Genomic DNA, 22,498 nt, shown 5'->3' with positions numbered 1-22,498 from the left:
TCCTTCTTGGGAAATGCCTGGAAACAGGAATGCTGCTCATCAATAAAGCTTTAATACTCTATTCACTAGTGGTGCATACTACAGTGCCAGCATAAACAGGGATTTCCTTTCTTCCCCCAGCCTCCTCAGCTGTGTCAGTTTGCAAGACGATGCAGCTAACAAGATTACAGAACTGATCTGGATTAAAGGCAACAGTAAAACAAGCATTCATTTTAACTTGGACTGAGTCTGCCAAACAGTCACACACCACCCATGCCAGCACAACTACGGTGGTAGCACAAGAAAACAAACAGCAAGAAGGGAGCTGGCACAGGTGCCAGAAGAAACACGTGTCCAACTAGGATAGCATTAGAATTATAGACAATGTTTCCACTCCTCCACCACAAACTGCATCTCCAGTCGAGTACTCTGGTCTCTTGTACTACAAGGTAAAAGTACAGCATGGATTGAATGGGAAACAAACAGGAAAAAACAACCAACAAATACTAACACAGTAATGCAGTTGAATAAACTACTTTAGTGATGACTCTGCTGAATGTGCTTCAGCCCTTCTCCTCCTAAAAAGTTCAACTTAGGGAACAGACTGAAATACACAACCTTCCAATCCTGCACCCATGCCTTCTACCTGGGAAAAGTAACATTTTGCAGGTGGATAGGGAAGCTGATGAACTTGCTCTGGTCTTTTGCTGATGTAGGGATCGGACACAGCCAAAGCATGCCAGTTTTTTTAAGGTTAGATATATTCTTACCCTTAGCTAAGGATGTTTTTCTTTTTTTGTTTAGCTTTTTGAGTTCTTATTCTGTCAATATTAAAGAAGCTGACATTTTAGGGTGGTACTGGATAGAAAAGGAAGAAAAAGATATTCAAACTATGAACAGGTTCAAAGAGCCCTGGACATAGTACCTTTACTTGTTCAAGAGCTCTAACCACACTTTTCTCTAACTCCAGAAATAAGGACAAAGCTTACAGCTGGAAGTTTTAATGCTGTCTCTATCCAGTTTATGTTTTAGACAGAAAATAAACCTGTATGAGAATCATGGTAGGATGCATGTCTGGCAATAACCTGGTTTGAGATTTGTTGTTATTACTTCCACATAAATAATGCCACCTTTACTTCTCACAACTACTAGTGAAGAATCAAGGACAAGCTTTAAGGGCTGGAATTTTAATGGATGCAAGCTGGGCACCTCTGGGGTGGGAAAGCAAGACCATATTGAAGATCTGCACTTCACCAAAAGCCACCTGGTAAGGGCTCACATGAGTCTTCCAAATGCCTCTTTTCTAAAAATCCCAACCCTTCCCACTCCTCAAATCTTCTAAATGCATAGCACTAATTTTTTTTTGTCAAATATGGCTACAATTCTGCTTCAACCACAACTTCTGGAAACAGAGAGGTGATTTACTCCAAGTGCTGATCAAGATGTGGTGGCAGTGTTTACTTTCAGGGTGCACTTGAGCCCAAAGAAATTCCATCTCAGCAACACCCACCTCCTTATATGCCACACCTGGGGCTGTGAGCAGGGCAGAGCATGCCCTGCATTCTCTCCAAACCCAAAGCCTGAAATCCCTCCTTGTGCATATGCACCCAGACAACACATCCAAATGAAGTCATACCAAGATAAACAGGGAAGATAAACAACCTTTCTTTCCCTGGAAAATGCATGTCTGTCTACATACACATTCACAGGAGGACACCACTGTTTGCACATTCATAAAAGCCTTTTTTTTCTTCTGGAAGTGAAGCGTGTCTGTAGCATAATACCAAAGGAGAAAAAGGTGAAGAGAGTATGCCAGTTCTTTGAAATCCAAGAAAGCATTTCCCAGAATTGAGAAGCTGCCTCTGCATCCACTGCAGACTACAGCCTTCATCCCTCCAAGGAAACAGCTGTCCTTGAGGGACTAAATCCATCCAGAATAAGCAGAGGTCCATAGCCCAAAGTCCTCTTCAAAGCAAAGCCTTCATGTAGCCACACTGTTGTCTTGGTGAAAGGTATTTTAAGACAAACAGCAAGGAAATCACAGTCTGGACTCTTAACAGACTCCCACAGAAATCCAAGTTCTGTTCCTGTGAGCTTAATAACATGAGTTTTAATGAAAAGGGTTTCTTCTCATGATCAAGGATTTGTGGATAAGGTATACAGCTAAAGCACTGTTTCCAATCTACTCTTAGGAAGTAGTGAAAGGCCCTTTTCCTCACTTCTTTGACCGTCAAACACCCCCTTTCCATTCACAAAGTGGACTCTGTTAGAAACAGATGATGTTTCAAACCACAAATCAGGATTTATTTTCCCTTGATATTAGTACTTTCCATGAAGCCCTCTGCTTTACCAGCAGAAGTACCTTTAATTGGCTCTTCTGGAGATTTCAGACCAAGTCTGACTTCCTTTGAGAAATGGAAATGTTCCCCCAGCCATCATCCCAGCAGCTGTGCTGACCAGGGAAGAGTCTTAAAAAACCTTTTTTCTTTTAATTGTAGAACTGTCTCAAAGACATTCACCTCTGAATATCCCTTCAATGCTCCTTGGAAACAAGCCAAAGGCCAAACCTAGCTCCAGTCTCCTCCTCAGGTTGTAATTCAGAAGAAATGGAAGCTCTGTCTCCTCCACAAAAGAAGGGAGGGGGTAAAACTAAGGCAAAAAAACCTTCAAGGCTATTTTAATCTTAAATTATTCGGCTTGGTCGAACAGCAGTCATTCCAATGGAATGTAGGCTTGTACTCCAACAAGGGTTTACTGTTTCTAAAATAAATGTCATGGTAATACATCAATGCCAGTCCTTTACTATGGAGTACCTGCACATTCAACAGTCACTGTCCCAGTCTAGCAAAATAAAAAAAGAAACACCATTTGTTAAAAGAAGGAAGTTTAACAGCTTCCCATCAGCTTCTTTATCAGGAAAGAAGAACACAAAAATCAAATTTCTTTTGGAAACAACCACTCAATTAAATGTACATATAAGAATTAAAAATTAAGGCAAGCCTCAAATAACTGCTACTTGCCTTTCTTTTGATCCTGTTTTTATATAAAAAAAGACATATTCTTGCTTAAAGCAAGAATGTAAATGCAAACCGAGCTCAGCATGGAATTTCTTACAGGGAGTGTAAGTTTTGTATCTTTAAAGTCCATAACCACAGGTATTTCTGAGCTGGAAAAAACAGATTTGATCTCTGCTTTTGTTTTTCAGGTTTTACACACTTCTTCGTAAAAAGAAGCCTCCATTTCAAGTACTACATTAGGACCCGTGGACATTCACTCACAGGAGAGGTTTGCAAGGTTAAAAACATACTGAGACATAGTTTTTCTCTCCTTGTACCAAGTAATACACTTTATGAAATAAATCAATCAAATTAGATATATCAAACCATTGTAATTAAGCCAGGGAGCAACAATGTTTCAAGTGGCACCCAAAAACCCCTATTCCATGGAAAAATAAGTGTATGCAGTTTGATGATAAAGGTTCCTGTTGTTGTACCTCTAATCTGTCTGCTCACCAAATTATCCCTGAACAGAGATATGAGCTTACTGAGTCGACAAGAGACAGATTTCCTGATCATCGCCAATGAAAATGCTTGGATTTCACAGGTGTAAGATCAAGGTCACAAGACCTGTTCCACTGAGGAATGCTCTTGGGTCTTGAGCATATGCAGTCATGGAAACAAACACTAGGAAAGGAAGAGCAAACATCCAGAACTCTTCAGTATTTTTTTTTACTTGGTTTTCCAGTGGGCAGGAGGAGACAACAGGTCACCTTTACTCTGACAACTCTCTCCCTTCAGCAGCATATCTTGTCTTTGGAGTGGAATCTGAAGTACTGTTGGAAGGAAGGAGCAGATGGGAACCTGCTTCTACAGCAAGAACCTCACAGCAGAAAACAACCCCCACACCACCTACCACCATGTAAGATTCTGCTCTTGGAGGATAACTAAAAATCAAGCAAACCACAAAAGCATTTTGACATGTTAAACTGAGCTTCATTTCAGTTTAAATACTGCAATACCTCAAAAATTGAAAGAATAAATGCAGTAAAAGGTAAGTATATATCTCAGCATTAAAGATGCTTCAGAATAAACAGTGTTTCCATGCATACATAACATTTCCACATATCTAAGATTACAGATACTGACTCTTTAAAAAATCCCAACCTTTGTTGTTTTCCATAGATGAACTGAAGGACGACATTATGAAAATACAAGCAACAGGTGACTACCAGGGAGGAGGGGAACAAATGGATTTATTGGGGGATAAAAGAGCCCTTCAGCTTAATTTTCTCACACTGTGGGGCAATGAGTTTTCAAACAATATTTTTTTAAAGTGATGTACAAACTATATTTAAACATTTTAAATGTGCGAATGCACAGATATCTCACATCTAAATACAAATTTTATTTTTTGAAACATGAGAAGTGCAATTTAATGTCATCTTCGTCCCGGCTCTCATTCCTGTCATGAGGTGTCACACAGGCTTTTGGGGAGTATAAAGTGGTAAAAGTCAACTAACAGACATCAGTAGTGGCATCTAGACTGACAACCACTGTTCTAAATTTCAAAATAAGAATTCTCATTTCTTTAGAACAATACATAATCATTAAGGTTTTTTATTCTCAAGGAAGGTTGGTACCACTTAAAGCTTCTGAAGTTACTCACAAAATACAACAGGTAAAGATTCTTTTTAAATAAACCACGAAACTTTTGAGTTTGTTTGCTTCCAGACTTTTACCTCTCATTTTTTAAGTTAAAACTTAACCTAAAGACAGCACAATAATGCTAAAAACAGACTTACACGGACATCAGTAGCATCTCCATGCCGGATAATGCTGGCCCACGTAGTTGGTTCACTGCTGTTTTCAAAGTAGTGGAAAACCTTCAGGACTCGTTCCATGGCCCCCGGGGAACGCTCCATCCCAGTACTGAGGTGCGTCTTTGCACTCGAACTTGGTGTATGATTCAAGTTTGGATCAAGGTAAGCTGCTGCCATGGTTTTGCTGGATGCTAGGTATCTGTCATATTCTAGGAAAGGGAAACAAAAAAGGAATTCATTTTAGTTATACCTGGATTTTACACTGATTTATATAAGGCTTTTACTGGAAAACCATAAAGACTCCTTACCTTTCTGGAAGGCAACTAAAACAGTTATGTATCTATGAACATAAAAACTATCCAGATGACTACCAGAGAAACTGCAACCCCATTGGAGCAAATGATCTGAATTTGAACAATACAATCATTTACAAAAGTGGTATCTGAAGCAAACCTCTTCTTTTAGTTTCCCAGTGACTTAACCCAGGTCCCTGACAAAGCCTTCAAGACCAAATAGCACCTTCCAGGTTTAACAGGACTTTCCATCCCTAAAATCTGCCAAGTCTGGTCTTAAGGAACGTCTCCACTACAAAAACGCACACGAACACCAGGCTCTCCTATTCAAGGCTAAGACACTGTCACATCACTTGTTTTGTGTTATTTTGGTAATCAGTGTGACCAGAGCTAAATTCATTCTTTGCTGAGGAAGCATTAAGACTCCTGACCTTCCTCTCATCCACTCCTGAACAAGTTTTATCTTCAGTCACGCTGATTTCCAACTCTGGTGGCAAAAGGCATGCCTTGGTATGAGTCTGCATCTCAAAGGAAAGAGAAGAAAACTGCCTCTTGGCTACTGCTCCTAATTAGTCAGCCACAAGCAGATGGTGTCTGTGAAATCAATGCAGTCCAAGAGAAAAAGAGCAAACAGTACCTTCTTCCTGCCTGCCAGTCTTGAGCATCATTCCAGTCTGCTGGCTGGAGAGCGCAAAGAACTGCAGGGCTTTGCTCCAGGGCTTGGATAAGTGCACAGAGCTTTCCATACCTCCTCCTCTTCACAGTGAGCAGCCAGTAGAGAGGCAGTTTTGAAAATGTGGAGAAGTTAAAAATAAACTTAACTTGATCTTTTTGGCACAGTGCTCCCAACGCCTTTCTGGTAGTAAACTGAACGCCTGAGCCCTGGGTTTACTTCACAGTGAGGCAACAGAGAGATCCCTGATCCCAGCTGAGCTCCTGTAATGCCTGGCTGCCCCTCAGAGCTTCAGCCACCGACCTGCCACCCACCACGGTGCTCTGCTTCAGGAAATTATCAGGGGAAAAAAACCCAACCGGTGATTTGGTTTTCAGGGCTGGCTTAGTTTTATACCATGGCTGCCTGAAGCTGCCAGATAGGAAGGGCAGCAGAAGCAGCCTGTGGTCAGGGTGAGGAGTGAGGGGACAGCATCCTCCCCCACAGCAGCAGCAGGTCCTCACACCAGCAAGGCCAAACCACACCATGAGCTCAGCTAACAGGAATTAACACCAGCAGTATCAGGGCTTGAAATCTACAGACCATAGATGACAACATTTGCGAGGCTAAAACAGGACTAGAGGTCTTAAGCATCATCTGTCTGATTCAGCCCACCAGATAAAGAGGAAACAATAGCCCGTCTGGGCAGGATGTGTTTACCTCTTGAATAAATGGTTGAATTGCATTCGTCCAACAGAACTGTAAGAATTTAACACTGGGCAGACAATGGCCTATAACATCCTGCCCTCAGGGAAGATGGTAGGAGAAACCAAGGAGACACTTCTCCCAAACACTCCCCCAGTGTCTGACCATTGAGGGACACTTCCCTCACCTGTCAGAGTTTCATATCTGTCTGAAAACTCAAGAAACTATTACAGCTTTATTGTTCCTTTTTTCTGGCTATCAATACACACATCTTAAGCCAACCTTATGCTCACATTGAAGCCTCTCCTGCTCCCCACTCCACACCAACAGATACAGATCTGAAAATGCCAGGAGCCTCTCAGCAACTCTTGACTTCTCCTCATCAAAGGAGCCTGCCAGCTGTTTTCATATAAACATTGACTTTAAAGCTGAAACAGGCACAAAAATCTTCCCCATGGCAGCTCAAGACCAAGACAACATGACCACACAAGCTCCTGACTGTGGGGCTTCTTTTTTCTAAGGTTAAAATAGCCACAGGTTCACTCCAAAGGCCCATAGGGAGTTTTCACCAGGACACATTCAGGCAAATGAAGCCCTTCAACAGTCAACTGCTCAGAATGAAATCGGTTCTCAGGCTCAGACAAAGCCACTGACCTTGTGCAGGATGTTCTGCCTCCTTCAGAACATCCTCCCCTACCTCAAGGTCACTAATGAAACCACTGAGCTTTATTTGAAGTTTACATATGAGAACAGCAGGGAAATGTGGTACAACCCAAAGTGAGATGAGTCATTTTTTCATAGAGGAGAACCAAAAGAATGCCTGCTTTAATATTAATTCACCATACTCCATCTACTTCATACACATATTCATCAGGTTTTATGTGGCTGAAAAAGGGAGAAAAGCTACAGGGAAATACCAAAACAAGTATTTAGAAGACCACAGACTTAGTATGGACAATCTACATCCCTTTGGAGCAGAAAAGTGATGCAAGACACCAGTTCCTACACACAGAAGTGCTCTTACAAGACATAACTTCAATGGACAGGCAAAACACTATTATACTTTTTTCCATATTCATCACATTGAGAGGAAACTGTGGAATTAAACATCAGACTGACAGTACTGGATACGGGGTCAATTTTTACAAGGTTTTATTTCACAGAGGTTTTTAAAGGCAAAACAACCCACTCTGAAAAATTAGAAAAGCAAGTTTTCCTTCAGTTCCTTACAACTTCCTTTAAAAATCCCAATGCTTACTTTATGAAGCACAGAAAGAGCAATAAATTTGATAGCTTGAGGTATAGACACACATGCCATATCTCTGTTTATGGACCTATTAACGTTTCCATTAAAACTAGCCCCTGGGTTTGAGCTTGTAATGTCACTGTAAAACTCTGCCCCAGGCCAAAACTTTGTAAAACACAGCTGCTGTTAAACAACTACTTCACAAGAGGTGCCTGGTTGTTTTATGATACAAAGAAAGCTCAGACAACACCAGGATGCTTATTTGGGCTTTCTAAATTCAAACCAGACTGGTATGTAATCCTGCCATTACAGACCTCAGTTTAAATGAGCAGCTTTTGTTCTCTTGGTATTAAAAAAGAAAAGCAGTGTGTGCTACCATGGAGCAGAAACAAGCTACAGTCAACTAAGAGAAGGTAGATTTAGATTAGAAATGGGTCAGAAATTTTGAGACACTGGAACAGGTCACCTCTGTGGATGCCTCTCACTGGAAGTACTCAAGACTGGACAGGCCAATCTGGTCTAGTGGAAGGTGTCCCTGCCCATGGTGGGGGGTTGGAACAAGATGGGTCTTGAAGGTCCCTTCTGACCCAAACCAATCTATGATTCTGGGACTTAATTCTACTGTATTTTATTGGATATTGTGGCAAAACCGAGCTGGGGCACATTCAGGCCAGTGGTATGAAATCAAGTGTGGTCAAACCCGTACGTGAACACGTGTGCCAGCGTGCCTTGGAGCTGCCATACTGATCTCCAGTGCTCGCCCTTCAGAGAAAACATGGATTTCTCAGTACTGTGAAGGATTATTCCAAGCTTGTGGGAAAGAGAAAAGCAAACCAGCCCTGGCCTAGAGACCCTGAGTGGGTCTGCTGAAATCCAGCAGTTGTTACCAGTCTACGGCAGGTGCTATTGTTCAGATGATTTTCTTTACTGTGGTGGGAGCACCTGAGGCTGAGGGAAGTTAAATCCTTCTAGAAGCCATTTCCTGCTCAGTGTGACTCCTGCTGACAGATCCCCACATTTGCTAACTATATCAAGAACAAAGCCAGTGTTATGACTTCCAGTAGCACAATCAAAGTTCAAAGTCACGTTTCACCACCACCTCTTAGTACTTGGAAATTAAATCATTTCCACTAACAAGATAGTCAAAAGTCATTAAAAAATATTTAAATCAATTAGCTACAAATTGATTAATAAACTGATACTAAAGTCAAGTCATCTCATATGGGAAATAGTTTCAATGGCAATAATGTCTTCAACATCAGTAGTTTGATAATAAAATAAAAAAAAATTAAAAAAACCAAACAACAGTTCCTCATATTAGTGTTGGCACAAGGAACCAAGTTGTAATTATTCACACGGTGACTTCACGCTGTCCTTTGTAGACACCATGAAATTTTATTGTTGCTCAACCTCTACATTCTGATCCCCATCTCAGGCTTGAAGGCACCGACATCTATGGGCTATAACTTGGTCCATCTCAATTCAAACCTATAAAAATCTGTAAAAATCTATTAAATCTGTTTAAAAATATTAGAATCTATAAAAAATACAATAAAAATTCAGAGTTCAATTCTTTCACTGGTTCTGGTGTAATAATTCTACAAGACTTAAAATACTTTCAAATATTACAATTATTAAAATAAATAAAATATTTTAGACTACTTGCATCCTTGAGAAACAACACTGCTTTAATGGACATAATGTGAAAAAACAGAAACTCCCATTTTAAATATTAAGAGGAAGTTTTTGCACTACACAGGTGGGTGAACACTGCAACAGGTTGCCCAGAATCTCCATCCATGGAGACATTAAAATCACAACTGGACTCACTCCTGAACAATCTGCTGTAGCTGGTCCTGCTCGAGCAGCACAGTTGGACCAAACTATTTCCCTTCCAACCTCTGAAATTTTGCGATTTGGAGGTGAAAAGTAAATTAAGAATTTATTTCACACTCTAAGTTCATAAATTATCCATAAGACATCTCACATCAGACAGTAAACATCTCATGAATTTCAAGCTCAATCCGTTTTCACAGCCTGCATTAAATCCTGCTGTAACTCACCTTGCAAACATTCACTTGACTATCTCAAGCCCACAGAAAGTCAGGGTGTTATGTACAATTTCAACTACGATCCCCATGACAAAGCTGGTATTTTTCAGGGTCTGTGTTAAGAGCCAAAACGTTGCTGACTTTTGGTGTGTCCCTGCCTGTTATAAACACAGGGAAGCAGCAGCAAACGTTCCAGGTGTGCCTCAAGGCTTTCTGCATGTCCCTGATGTCAACATCTTGTTACACATTTAAGGATGCAGATTTAAGGGTGAAACTTTGAGAAAACCATTAGGTTTGTGATTTCAAATTAGGAACAAATATAAAAAGAGAGGGAAAGGGGTATTTTTTCCCTGAATGATCACTTTAGCCTTCAGAGACAGTCAATAATTTCAGCTATTTCCATAAGTCACGTTGGAATGTCCCTGTTTGTTCCCTGCTGAGCTTATTTTTCTTGATCTTATCCTTTCAGCTAATGCTGATGTTCAAAAGCAGAAGAAAAAAGCAGCAATTCTTTGGTTTTCCTTTGACATCTTTCAGCTATATCCCCTGTTATTGGTAATATTTGCTATGACTACATCCAAGAAGGCATTTATTTATTTCTCTTGCTGCCTCTTCTTTGATCCTCCCCCTGTCACTGCACTCTCCTCACTCCTCCAATAAAATAGGTATTTTTAAGTATAATATTTGCACGTAAAAGCATTTATCAAGGCTCCCAGGTCAAAGTATAAAGCTAGACACATTAAAACAATTTTAAAATCGAGTTCTTCTTATCCATTTTTGCCTAAATTGACTCACCAAGTATTTCAGTGTATCAATATGAAATGGAAAAACAGTACCGGTAATTCCATTTCCCCCTCCCCTCAGGGAATATTGCCTGAACAGTTACTAATTCTATGTTTCAACAGTTCAAAGGTAATACAGACCAAAGTCAAAACAAGTTTAGCAATACAAGTTGTCAGTATGGAAAAACTTTTTTCAATTATATCAATGTTCTAGGAGATTAAACCTTCAGGGGAGCATAAAGGAAGAATTCAGAGACTGTGAACTACAAGACTCACATGAACCAAAGCAGCACGACAACCCTGGGCCTGTTAAACACAAAGACAAGTGTAACTCAGCAAAAAATAAATTAATAAATAAGTGTATTGCCTGAATTAAATGAAACAAGGGTATATTCCCCTTACAGCTGCAATGGACAGAGGTTGCTCGAGGACTTGTGAGTGCCTTTTCTGAGTGCCAGGGAAGTGGTACTTGGAAAGCTGCACCTTGGGATGAAGGGATAGAGAAAAGTTTCAGTGGCCTGACAAGAGGTTGAATTATTTGTAGTGTCAAGCAGCAACTTTTCAAATTTCCCAAGATGTCTTGCTCGCTGTCCACTCTGTGACATTGAAAACATTATCCACCCTTCTCACTAAAAATCCCACAGGATTAAGCCCTAAGGTACCTTAAACACTCAGTTTAACCCAATTTTATTGAAACATTGCATAATATGCACTACCAGCAATTCCCTTTGGAGTTGGCACCGTTTTCTATTTTTAATGTTAAAAATTTAATAGTGAGGAAACATGAGTTGTATTGGGAATACAAGAAAATCAATGTCTGTACATGCTTTAATTAGAACATGGTATCCAGTTAGATACTTGCCTAATTTCTCAATAGCACTCTGAACTTTCACTGTGGTCCCTTGGCACCACTGAAATCCAAGTAAACACTAATGTTCCCTTACATTTGCTGTTACTTGCTTCTAGAAAGCTCTAGAGAATTACAGGGGTGCAGTTTTCTTTCAAGAGGCACCACAGAAATGAGCAAGTAATAAATGTGCAGTTTTAAAATAAAGGTTAAAATTAAATTCTATCTATTTTGAAGCTGTACTACTGGTTGGCAGCAGCCCTTCCTATGAACATCAAAACAAAAGACCCAAAGTGAGCTGTACGAATTCAAATAACCTTTTCTAATACTCCTGACTGAAATGCTGCTCCATGGAGGCCACACATAGCACAAGCTCTTCTTCTAAACACCCTCAGAATTAAATACAAGCAGGAGGAGTTTACTGTCCTTCTAGAGTAGTAAAATTCATGAGAACCAGTGATGATGCAAGTGTGGGTCTCAGAAATTAAAAACGAGAATGGCCTGAAACTAGGGGCAGTGAGGAGAGCAGTAAGGTATTCTAGCTGTGCACTATCACATTTGGGTTTGGCTACCACTTGACTTGAACCCTGCCTTTCCTAGTTTTACATTACTGTCTATAATTCAAAATGTTCCAACTATCTTTTAATGTTTAATCCCCCTTAATAGTTTTAAGCATCAGATAAAAAGCACTTAAGTGACCAAGAGGAACAGCATGACAATGGCCTATTATAAAATTCAATGACCTGTAAAAAGTTTTCCTCAAGCCTATTATGAGTGTTTTCCAAAGCCAGTAATTACAGTCTTTGGTATATAAGTAGAAATTAAGAATAAAGTGATTCTTATTCAATTGATTGAATGGAAATTCAGTGTAGGCTGACCACAATAATTTTCCTATCACAAGCTTTTTGAGATGATCCTTCTGTGTATCTACACACACACACACACACAAATATCAGTGATTTTCATAGCTGGAACTGGGCATGTACCATTTGTCTCTTTGCATTCTCACATAAGATGCTGAACACTGGACTAGGTAGTGGTATTTCCTTGGATCCCCTTAGGAATCAATTCTCTTGGCTCCTCAAGGCTCTGTGCTATGTTTGAGGACCTAAACGTCAGCAACACCATTCACTAGCCCGGCAATCTTCATTTCCTGCCCCCAAAGAAGCATAAGCAGAATTAACTTAATTTGTCAAAGAAGAGAGGTAAAACTTTCCCAAATGTGCTATTTGACTTAACAGACAAGTCAAAGGCATCGTGCCTGGTGAGGAATCACTCAGCGGCCTCCAGGATTCACGTACTGACACGATCACAAGTCCAAGTCTCTACTATGATGACTAATAAGTCTCAGTACTGTGGTTAAGTCAAGCTAAAAGCAGATAGATACACAATTTATAGATACATTAAGATTTTTTAGTAGAAAAAAACCGCAAACAAACCACAAACCAAAAAGAAACACCCCAAAATCATGTACAACTTGATATAGCCTTAGAAAAGGTTATATCAGCACAATCATCCACTCAGAACATCAGAGCCCTCTCAAGACTTCTGGAGTCAATACCAATGATTCCTTATTGCTTTGTGGTAGAACAGGATTTATGGATTCTCCATCAGTGCTTTCATCCCAGGTGGATGCTCTTGACATCCTATGTAGGGTCAAATCTAAACCCAGGACCTGGGTCCTTGCACTCACAACCTCAACGCAGCTGGAATTCTCCCTTGGACACGTTCCCTGTCCCCTCAAAACCAGGGACTTCTGTACTGTGACACTACACATCTACAGGGAAGGGCATTCACTGCCTTTGCTCTTTTTAATTTAGTCCCATTGAAGTTGATGCTACTGATTTTTGTGGGGTCTTCCAGTGAATGTTCCGTGAAGTCCCTGAAAAGAACCATCAACACTGACAAGCTCTGAAAACTGGCATCACCCAGGAAAACACCCTTGGCCTCCACCAAAGGTATTTTTCACTCATTTACTACCAGTGTACTAACACAGGATTACTGAATCTTCCTTGAGTTTAGATTAATTAAAGCATGTTTAAAATACCAAAGGTTCTGATGTTTGACATTAAGGAAGTCACAATTTTAAGGGAAAGCTCTCACTTAGGTAACTTGATTACCATATAAAGTGGGTTCAGAATGTTTGGTTTGGGTGTTTCCTCAATGTGCAGTAAGTGGGGACAGGAAAAAGACAACCACTTACCAAAGTACTGATGCTAGAAAAATGATTTCATTTTCTTTTTTCAGTAGCCATCTCAAGCACATACCTCAGATCAACCAAAGACTTGGCTTTGCATGAGATAAAAACCATCAAAAAGTTTAAAACTTCTGAGCTGAAGAAGGCAACACTTGCAATTAGACCATTCTACTTCCAACTGAATCATTTCTTGAGTTTTTAAATGAGGGGAAAAAAGCCATTTCAACTGGTATTAATCAGTTGAAATACAATTACTTTAGGGCTTCCTTCAACAAAGTTTTCTTAAAGAGAAACCTAATACTTGAAAGGATAAAATATTGGTCTGTGGTAGAAAAGTTAATTGGAACCTAGAAGACCTGGGTTCAATCTCCTACAGCAAGACAAGTTTTGCTACAATGAAGCTTCACCGGTTTTGTCACTTCAAATTGTGGAAGAAATCAAGCACGAACACCTCAAGAATACTCAATCATGGTATGTGGCACCGTTTTCCAGCCTCCCATGGCAGGGGACACCCTGGGTCTGAACCACATCGTGCTTTGCAATGCATGAGCAATAAACCCAACACAGCCTCTGCCACAACCAGTGTCAGCCTCTTCCATGAGAGTGACTGCTCAGTCCACCCCATCCCACCTGAGAAAATCCAGGTATTCAGTAGTTACTGACAGTTATCTAATTTCAAACAACGTGGAATGGGGGCAGAAATATCAGAAATATCTGATTCAACTGCTACACATTTCAAAAACAGCAGCGAAATTCAGTCTTGGCACATTCTTTGACAGCTCATCAGCGGGTGAATGAGCACAGACATGAGCACAGATCTACCAAACCACCAATGTGTGCCCTCATCAGGGAGGGTACCACTGGAGATAAGAGGTGACTGGTTTAACATCCTCATGGTCAAGAAACTGGGGCAAACCTGAAGACATCAAATAAGCAGGTTTCTCTACCCCACAAGAATTTACTGCATCTTTTTATAATATGTTTGATCATGAACAGGTATTAAGAAGCTCATAAAGATGAAACTTACTTTACAGTGCATCTTTATTCTACTCAATTATTTCTCTGGAAACAATAAATCAATTCCCACCATCACAGTGATGAAATATGCAATTTGTGTGCGACAATCTCACCATTTGCAGAAACAGCAGGTGGTAATAAATTAAGTTGGTGTTACACAAACAAGACACCTCCATAAGCCAACACCACACACAGAGCTATCAATCCATCTTCCTTCAGCCCCTATTAGAACATACAGGAATATTAATTTGGGGGAGGAGGGGCTACTTCAACACAAGCAGTTTTTAAGTGCTGAATTGTACTTGGCCTGAAAAACACAATCTGAAAACACAACAGGTTCTGGCAACTAAAACACCTTCGCACGTGAACTTCAGAAAGTAGAGTTTTTATATATTGGCAACCTGTGCTCCTAATACACTTACATTTATCTTAAAATAACCACCTCATGGTAGCTAGAGACAAAATGAAAAACTGATCTCTTCCCATCTCATTCCAACCCCCTGCCATGGGCAGGGAAACCTTCCACTATCCCAGGTTGCTCAGAGCCCCATCCAACCCGGCCTTGGACATTTCCAGAGATGGGGCAGCCACAACTTCTCTGGCAAACCTGTTCCAGTGCCTCACCACCCTCACAGTAAAGAATTTCTTCATGATATCCAATCTAAACTTGCCCTCCTTCAATACCACAATGCCATTCCCCCTTGTCCTCTCAGCCCACGCCCTTGTAAAAAGGCCCTCTCCTGCTTTCTTGGAGCCCCTCTGGGTACTGGAAGAAGGTGCTCCAAGACCTCCCTGGAGCCTTTTCTTATTCAGAATGAACAACCTCAACTCTCTCAGCCTGTCTCCAGAGCAGAGGTGCTCCAGTCTGTTGTCTCCTCTGGACTCAATTACAACAGGTCCAATATGACCATTAGTGCTTCCAAAAAGTTCAGATGAAAAGACATGTTTTATAGACTACATTTATCAAGTCAATAGATGTCAGTGCAAGATGATGACTTCCAAGCTTGGAAAAGACTGACATAAAGTCAGAAAACTAAAAGAACTCAAATAACATTTTTATGATAGAACAAATCAGAAAATAAAACAATCCTAGAAAAAAAGCACATCTAGGAACACATCCGAAAAGCCTACACTGTGGATGCTGATCCTTAAAAAGGTTAACATATGTATGTTAAAAAAAAACCAATTAAGTTAAAGATGTCCCATCACTCATGCAATATTTTCTGAGGGGTTTTTTTTAAAACATAAAATACTTTCTTGCACACACTTTAAGTTCTCATGTAGAGTTATTGGTCAAATATCATTAAGGGAATTTTTCTGGTTTCTTAGATCTGCGTCTTTAAGAAGCTACAGGATTGATCTATGATTATTTCTGAAGAGTATATTTGTATAGAGGCTTGAGTTAATTTGTCAAAGCAAGTAAGTTGTCACCACAGGCGGCTTCACCAACTTAATAATTTGCCCTTGCTGCTGCCAAAGCTGCAGAACTTACTACCCTCCTTTCCTTCCTGCCAAGGGTTTCCTCCTCCTCTCTTCCCAACTCTGCAGCCCTTGATTCCCTTCTGCAGCCTCCTGGTGCTGTTTAAATGATTTTTCTCTTAAGACAAAAGAGATCAGTCCAGGCTTCTTGTTTTCTGGCTTGGGGGGGGGGGAGGTTTAGTTTTGCTTGGTGTTCAACAGTCCAAATCTCACAGCTCTGAGCCTCTGACACCAAACTATTAACCATTTAATGGTTTTCAACACCTTCTTTTCTTCCTCATCCTTTAAAGCCATTTATCAACTATTAGCTGGTACCCAGACAACTCTGACTAACTAAATAGGCAGATTTTCGGAAAAAAAAAAAAAAAAAAAGACCAAAAATCTTTCACACAGGCAGAAATGGATGGAATTCCCAGAGAACAGGATAAACAAGTAGGGTTTGTTTGCATGTGATACCAGGAAGCCGGTGATGAGCACCTGTAATTTGCACCAAAATCAACAAAGCACCTGAGAGTTCACTATCATGGCACCATCTACAGGTCTCCAGCCAGGGACTGGAATTTGAAGAGGTGGTAGTCACTTTTAGCAGATAATGCCGTGCTTCTTTTTGGCCAGAGACCATTTGAACACAGGACAGAACAAGTAACTACAATGAAGTGTAAAGGAAGAGGTTAATTTGAGATATGCCTGGCACAGTCAACGGCAGCATAAGCACAACGAACGTCTAATTATTTCTCAATATTTTGTAAATGTCAAAGTATGGTCTTTAAAGATGCTCAGCATTTGTCGGAAACATGATTCCATTACATTTTAATCAGCTGCAGAATATTCACAGAGTGAGTGAGTCTCGTAGCTGACAGGAATTCAAAGAGAAAAGCTCACTCAAAACGCAGTTATTTTCTTCTGTCAAAGACAACACTATTCGGAGGAAAATCTGAGACATTAAGAGTTAATACGATTTGCTCCAAAGAAATAAGCTGCAAACCATTTTCACACTCCAGAAGGAAATTAGTCTTCCCACTTTAAGAGGTGAACAGAAGAATACTTTGCTAATACAATGAGTACAGAGCAGCATACTTGATGAGACTTCATGGTTTACTCTATCCCTCTAGGTAAAACAAATAAAAATTAAAATAATAATAATAATAATAATAATAAAAAAATAAAGACCAATCCCCTCAACAAACACCCCCAAGCCACCATCCTTCACTTACTGCAATTGAAAAGTTTTGAAAAGAAAGAGCAAATTCTAACTCATTAACGTGCAACACTAATTCCTTATTTAGGATATCAGTTAATTAAGAGACTGAAAAAATCCCTTTTCCACTCCACTTGTGGAAAAATGTATTTTTCACAGCAAGAACTTGAGCTGCACAGACTGTGACACTGCTGTACTCACAGCAGAAGTGAGATACACACAAGGGTGATGCTGTAAGAAAAAAACCCTTCAGGAACTAATCCTGGCATGCTTCCTCACTGCCAAAGCTGCAGCACAGCCCACCCCCACTTATCCACTTCTTTTAACGATGCTCTACCAGGCTCAAGGTCAGAAAGCTGAATTTCTTTCAAGATTCCTTCATTAGATTGAGATTCCTCTCGAACTGTGGAAGACTTTCCTCAATGCCAATCCATGCTCCATTTTTTTTCTTAAAACCAGACAACTCGAGATTCTTCACTGTTTTAATTAATAAAAAGAAACTCACAGTATAAAGATTATGGAGACAAAGACAACTAATACCAAAACCAAACAAAAGCTTGGTTCAGTTTCTATTTACTTCACTTTTACGATATACAAGGTTATCTCTTAAAAACATCTCTTATCCATCTTCTCTTGCATACTGCAATTTATTCATTGCAATAGTAATAGTAAAAAAAGAGAATATTTTTCACTGGAGTGTCTGCCTTCATTGTTAAATTCTGTCACCTGTAAAACAGTTGATATAAAAAACTCGCTAAAATAAGAGTTGATGCTTTTATAATTCAGACAAATGTCCAGGGGAAAAAAAAAAAAGATAATGCTTCTTATTTTCCAGATATAAGACATCATTTTAGAACTAGATTCATTCTTTCCGAGCCTAATTTTAAAAAGGGAACATATTTCTGCACAGCATATATTAAACTTACAGATTTACCCTAATGTTTTAAAAGGCATTTAGCAAAGGTGTACAGCAATATAAGGTATTTACAAAGTAATTATTTTAGATAGAGTTTGTCAATTCTTTCAGGACATCTTGCAGAGAGGCTTAAATTACTTGTTTGCTTGTTTCAATGCAACAAAATTAAGATTAAAGAGAGACAATAAATTATGCTGGGAGTATTCCTAAGAACATGCTGTTTTGACAGAAAGCTCTGAACTATAAATCAAGTTATTATATCATTTATATAATCTACTCTTACATGCTAAACAAAACAGTTCACAGTGATAAAACAAACAGCATCTCTCTGTCCTGAAAGGAGTTCGAGTAAAGGGAAAAAAACACAAATAAGTAGTAATTAAACCCAAAAATAACAGGCCATCTAAAAATGCAGTGCCAAATTACACCATACCACCGATGTCAAAGAAAACACAGGCAATAATTAACAAATCAACAACCTAAAGCGTTCAAGATCCACCCATTTCCCTCAGTACAGCAAGGCAATGGCCATCCCTGTGGATTTCCAGGAGAATGTCAGAAGTGAATACACGAGATGTTTATGGACAGGTGGTGACAGCTGGAATATGTACCTGCATGGGGATAAAGGAAGGAGGAGGCTTTCAACACCTGAAAGGACCCGGCCCTGCAAAAACTGCCCAGTCGGTCACAAAGGACACATTTTACGAGCAACTTTATTACATTACAGTCCTTGCAAAACCAGAAGGGCAACAGCTCACGTCCTACCTACTGCCTGATCTGAGAAACACTTTTCCTAGCAGAGAAAAGAAGCAAACCGGTGTATTTTTACTCCCATTCCCCAAAAAATTGGAGCAACATGAATAATCTGAGTGTAAACTGGATATATAGAGCAAAGGAAGTCTTATAAAAGAAAGAAAAATATTCCCTTCAAGAATTTTATGCTAATAACTCACAAAAAGTTACAGATTAGCAACTGCTTTGTATGATTATTCTAGGGTTGAGGCATCACAGGTAACACAGATAGAAACAAAATTCATGGCAATTCCTCTGTCCAGGCATCATCCACACCAGGGAAAGGGAATGGCTCCCACTCCCCAAAATGTAGCATTATTCAAAAACCTGAAGTTTACTCAACCTCTTGTTTATATTCCTATCACTGAGCAGGAAAACACTGATTGGATTAAAGCATGGTTCACTGATTCTTTAAAATAAAATTATTCTTTTTGGCAGATGTGAAAAACCATTTTAAGGTGAGATTTTGTATTCTACCTCTTGATTTTATGTGTCCAAATACTGTGTTCACACTAAACTTCTCTGAATTGCCCAAAATCATACTGCAGAAAGATACAAGAGTTGTGAGTGGAAGTTTCAAAGCTGCCTTCATTTCTCCTCCTGAAGATGCACAAGCCATGGCAGCCACAAAAGTAACTTCAGATACCTGAACATAACATTCTTAAGCCACCACTGTTGACCTCTCTCTACTCATAAATGCAGACTCAAGTACGATCCCATCTTACAACCAGTTTCAAATACAAGAGGTTTTCCCCTGTTTTGATGATATTTTTTTTTCCTCTTCCTGAGATTTTTACATCCAAACCCTGGTTTACTTTACTTTGGCTTGACTGTGGTTTTAACATAAGAAAAACCAAACTGGAGATAAATCTGGATTAAACAGAGGTGAGTGGCTGCCTTTGCTTTTCTATACTGGATAAACATTAGAGTACTGTAACTTGCCCTGCTTTTCCTACAGCATGAAACAGGAATAATGGACGTGACCTTGTTGTGTATCCAGGAGTATCCAGGGTGTCCTTGTTCCTGATTTCAGACAATTCTTACTCCCAGCTCATTCCTACTCCTGTCTCCAGTTCTGTTCCCTTGCAGAACAGATCGGACACAGAAACAGCACAAATATTTTCCCTTCAAATTTTAGGGATAAGCAATTTTTGACATTCCAGACTGATTTCAGCAGGAGCAATAAGGACTCTGATAATTCTGAGTAGAAGATGACCTGAAGGAGGGTTTACCACCAAAATTATTAGGCAGCCGCAGCAAGTGCTGCTGTTCCTACTGTAACACCTTGGTTTTCATCAGTGTAAGGACACTGTACTTAAAACTGCACAAATGTACCACATCCAGAGTTCTCAAGAGAGATATGACAGGTAAGAGCAATATTCCAAATGAATTTTTATTGCACCTCCAGACTGACAAAAGATATCTGAATTATATTTAGATGTGCAAACTTGGTACTTCAAACATGGAAGTCCAACACCACTGCCAATGCAGGTCGCACAGCTTCTTCCAGTAAAACTAGATCAAGTGCCTCCAAAACCAGCAAAAAGTTTGTTCAGCATCAGATAAAACCAGAGCCTATACTGCTCCCAAAATTACTCTGGAAAAAAGAACAAGTAATGGACGTTTTCCTTCCAAAGCACTGATTATATCTTGCATCCATATATTCAGTTTATATATATTATGTCTATAAAATAATACATATAGTATGCAATACATTTTGTATTTTATATTATATACTCTATGAAATACTGTATATATATATAAAACTATGAAAGCAAACCAAAATTATAAAGGGGAAAATCTTTCATTTAAAGGGCAGAAAAGGAAGAAATTCTTTCCTGTGAGGATGGGGAGACACTGGCACAGGTTACCCAGAGAAGCTGTGGATGCCTCATCCCTGAAAGTGTTCAAGGCCAGGTTGGATGGGGCTTGGAGCAACCTGGGATAGTGGAAAGTGTCCCTGCCCGTGGCACAGGGATTGAAACTAGATGATCTTTGAGATTCCTTCCAACCCAAACCATTCTATGACTGTATGACATCCTTCTATGGGCAGAAAACCCCAGGCATTAAGTTCTCCAAATTATAACTAGAACAAAATCCCCTTAATTTTAGGTTCAGAAACACACACAGAAAAGCCTACCTTCTGCTAAATCTGCAGATAGTTGATAAAACATTAACTTACTGACCTGACAGGCACCATCATTATCTGCCCATCCCACCTCTGTGCCAGAGGGCACCGTGCTTGGAATAGCACAGAGGGCAAATCGTAATTTATTTCCTGCTCACATAAACATAACACAGGAATTATCACTGGACTAAGAACAGACACACAGCTCCCTGTCACCTGAGTGATGCCTTGGAATGGAATCTGCAGCTCAAATATGCTCCCGTTGGACAGGTACAGCTACATACAACCATCGCTCAGAGACCTTTTAACTCTGCCAGGACGAGTCCAAACCACTGCAATCAAACACCTGAATGGACAAAAAGCTGCTGTTCAGGTCCCTGGCAAAGCAAGTTGTTGTATGGGAATCATTTGTTAGGATCAAATTGAAAAGGTTGCTCTACTCTAAAGTATCTTTGTTGCAATTCTCCAGATTATCTTGACCAACCATCGTGTCACAGGCCAGACAAAACCCCCTTTGAGTTGAATACACTAGGATTTCAGGAATATGATTCCTTGTATCTCACCACAGCAACAAGGGCAACAGATCATTGCTGAACTGCAACCATAAGAGCAGAAAGCCTATGAGAAGAGCCTGAATCTTACTGCCCCTTATCTTCCAAAGTCAGCTGAGAAGCTTCGAGAACACACCCAATTCCTTCTCACCCTCCTTCCTTGAAATAAAGATTTAGGAGGACCACAGACCATTACTTGCCCTGTAACCACTTGTGATGAAACTGTTCTTTGCTACCATTATTTTCATATGGTTATCAGAAAACTCATCCAGTATGAGTTAATTCAGCAATAATTAATTCAGCTTCACCAAGAAGGATCGCTCAAGTATGGAAAGTCTGGTTTTACTTTTAGTTCTCCAACACACCAGACTGAAGTCAAAGTTTGGCTTCCAGTCTCAAAATGCCACTCACATCTCAGTTTATGATGTTTATGACCTGTTGATGTGACACCCTGTACAGCTCACCACTGACGTGCTCAGTTGCTGAGCAGCTGTACCAAGTCACGGTAGAACTCAAAGTCACACACACTGATTTTCCTCCCGTATTTACTGAAGATGAGAAGACCCAGGCCATGGGAAAAGCTGTTTTTCCTTAGACATTTCCTCAATACAGCATGGGACAACACTTAATTCACAGAGTGAGTCCAATTTAAATAAAAAAGACAACCAAAACCCCCAGTGCCCAGTTTTATGGATGTGAAATCACTGGCAGAGGAAACACTATTTCAGAAGGCAATGAAGGTACTTGGGAAAAGGATTAAGCAATCTCTCTTCTGGTAAAGTAACAAACCTTGGCTACCAAATAAGTAAATAAATAGATAAATAAAAGCAGTTTGTTTACAGATGA

General features: G+C 39.8%; 1 protein-coding gene across 19 annotated transcripts in view; it reads right to left on the bottom strand.

The window, feature by feature from the left end:
• PTK2 (protein tyrosine kinase 2) overlaps positions 1-22,498 on the bottom strand; it is a 190,444-nt gene that overhangs the window by 103,414 nt on the left and 64,532 nt on the right. For 18 of the 19 annotated variants that reach the window (XM_027645649.1, XM_027645631.1, XM_027645633.1 and 15 more), the window contains one exon: positions 4,781-5,007. In XM_027645649.1, the coding sequence (XP_027501450.1) occupies positions 4,781-4,975 (195 nt within the window). In that variant the 5' untranslated portion in view covers positions 4,976-5,007. Of the gene's footprint in view, positions 1-4,780; positions 5,021-6,328; positions 6,339-13,017; positions 13,023-22,498 lie in introns of those variants that run through there. The other variant, XM_027645650.1, reaches the window with a different exon arrangement.

The sequence above is a fragment of the Corapipo altera genome, unplaced genomic scaffold (assembly GCF_003945725.1).
Source record: "Corapipo altera isolate COAL_440 unplaced genomic scaffold, ASM394572v1 51, whole genome shotgun sequence".
NCBI classification, from domain to species: domain Eukaryota; kingdom Metazoa; phylum Chordata; class Aves; order Passeriformes; family Pipridae; genus Corapipo; species Corapipo altera.
This window is presented reverse-complemented; position numbering and strand designations above follow the sequence as displayed.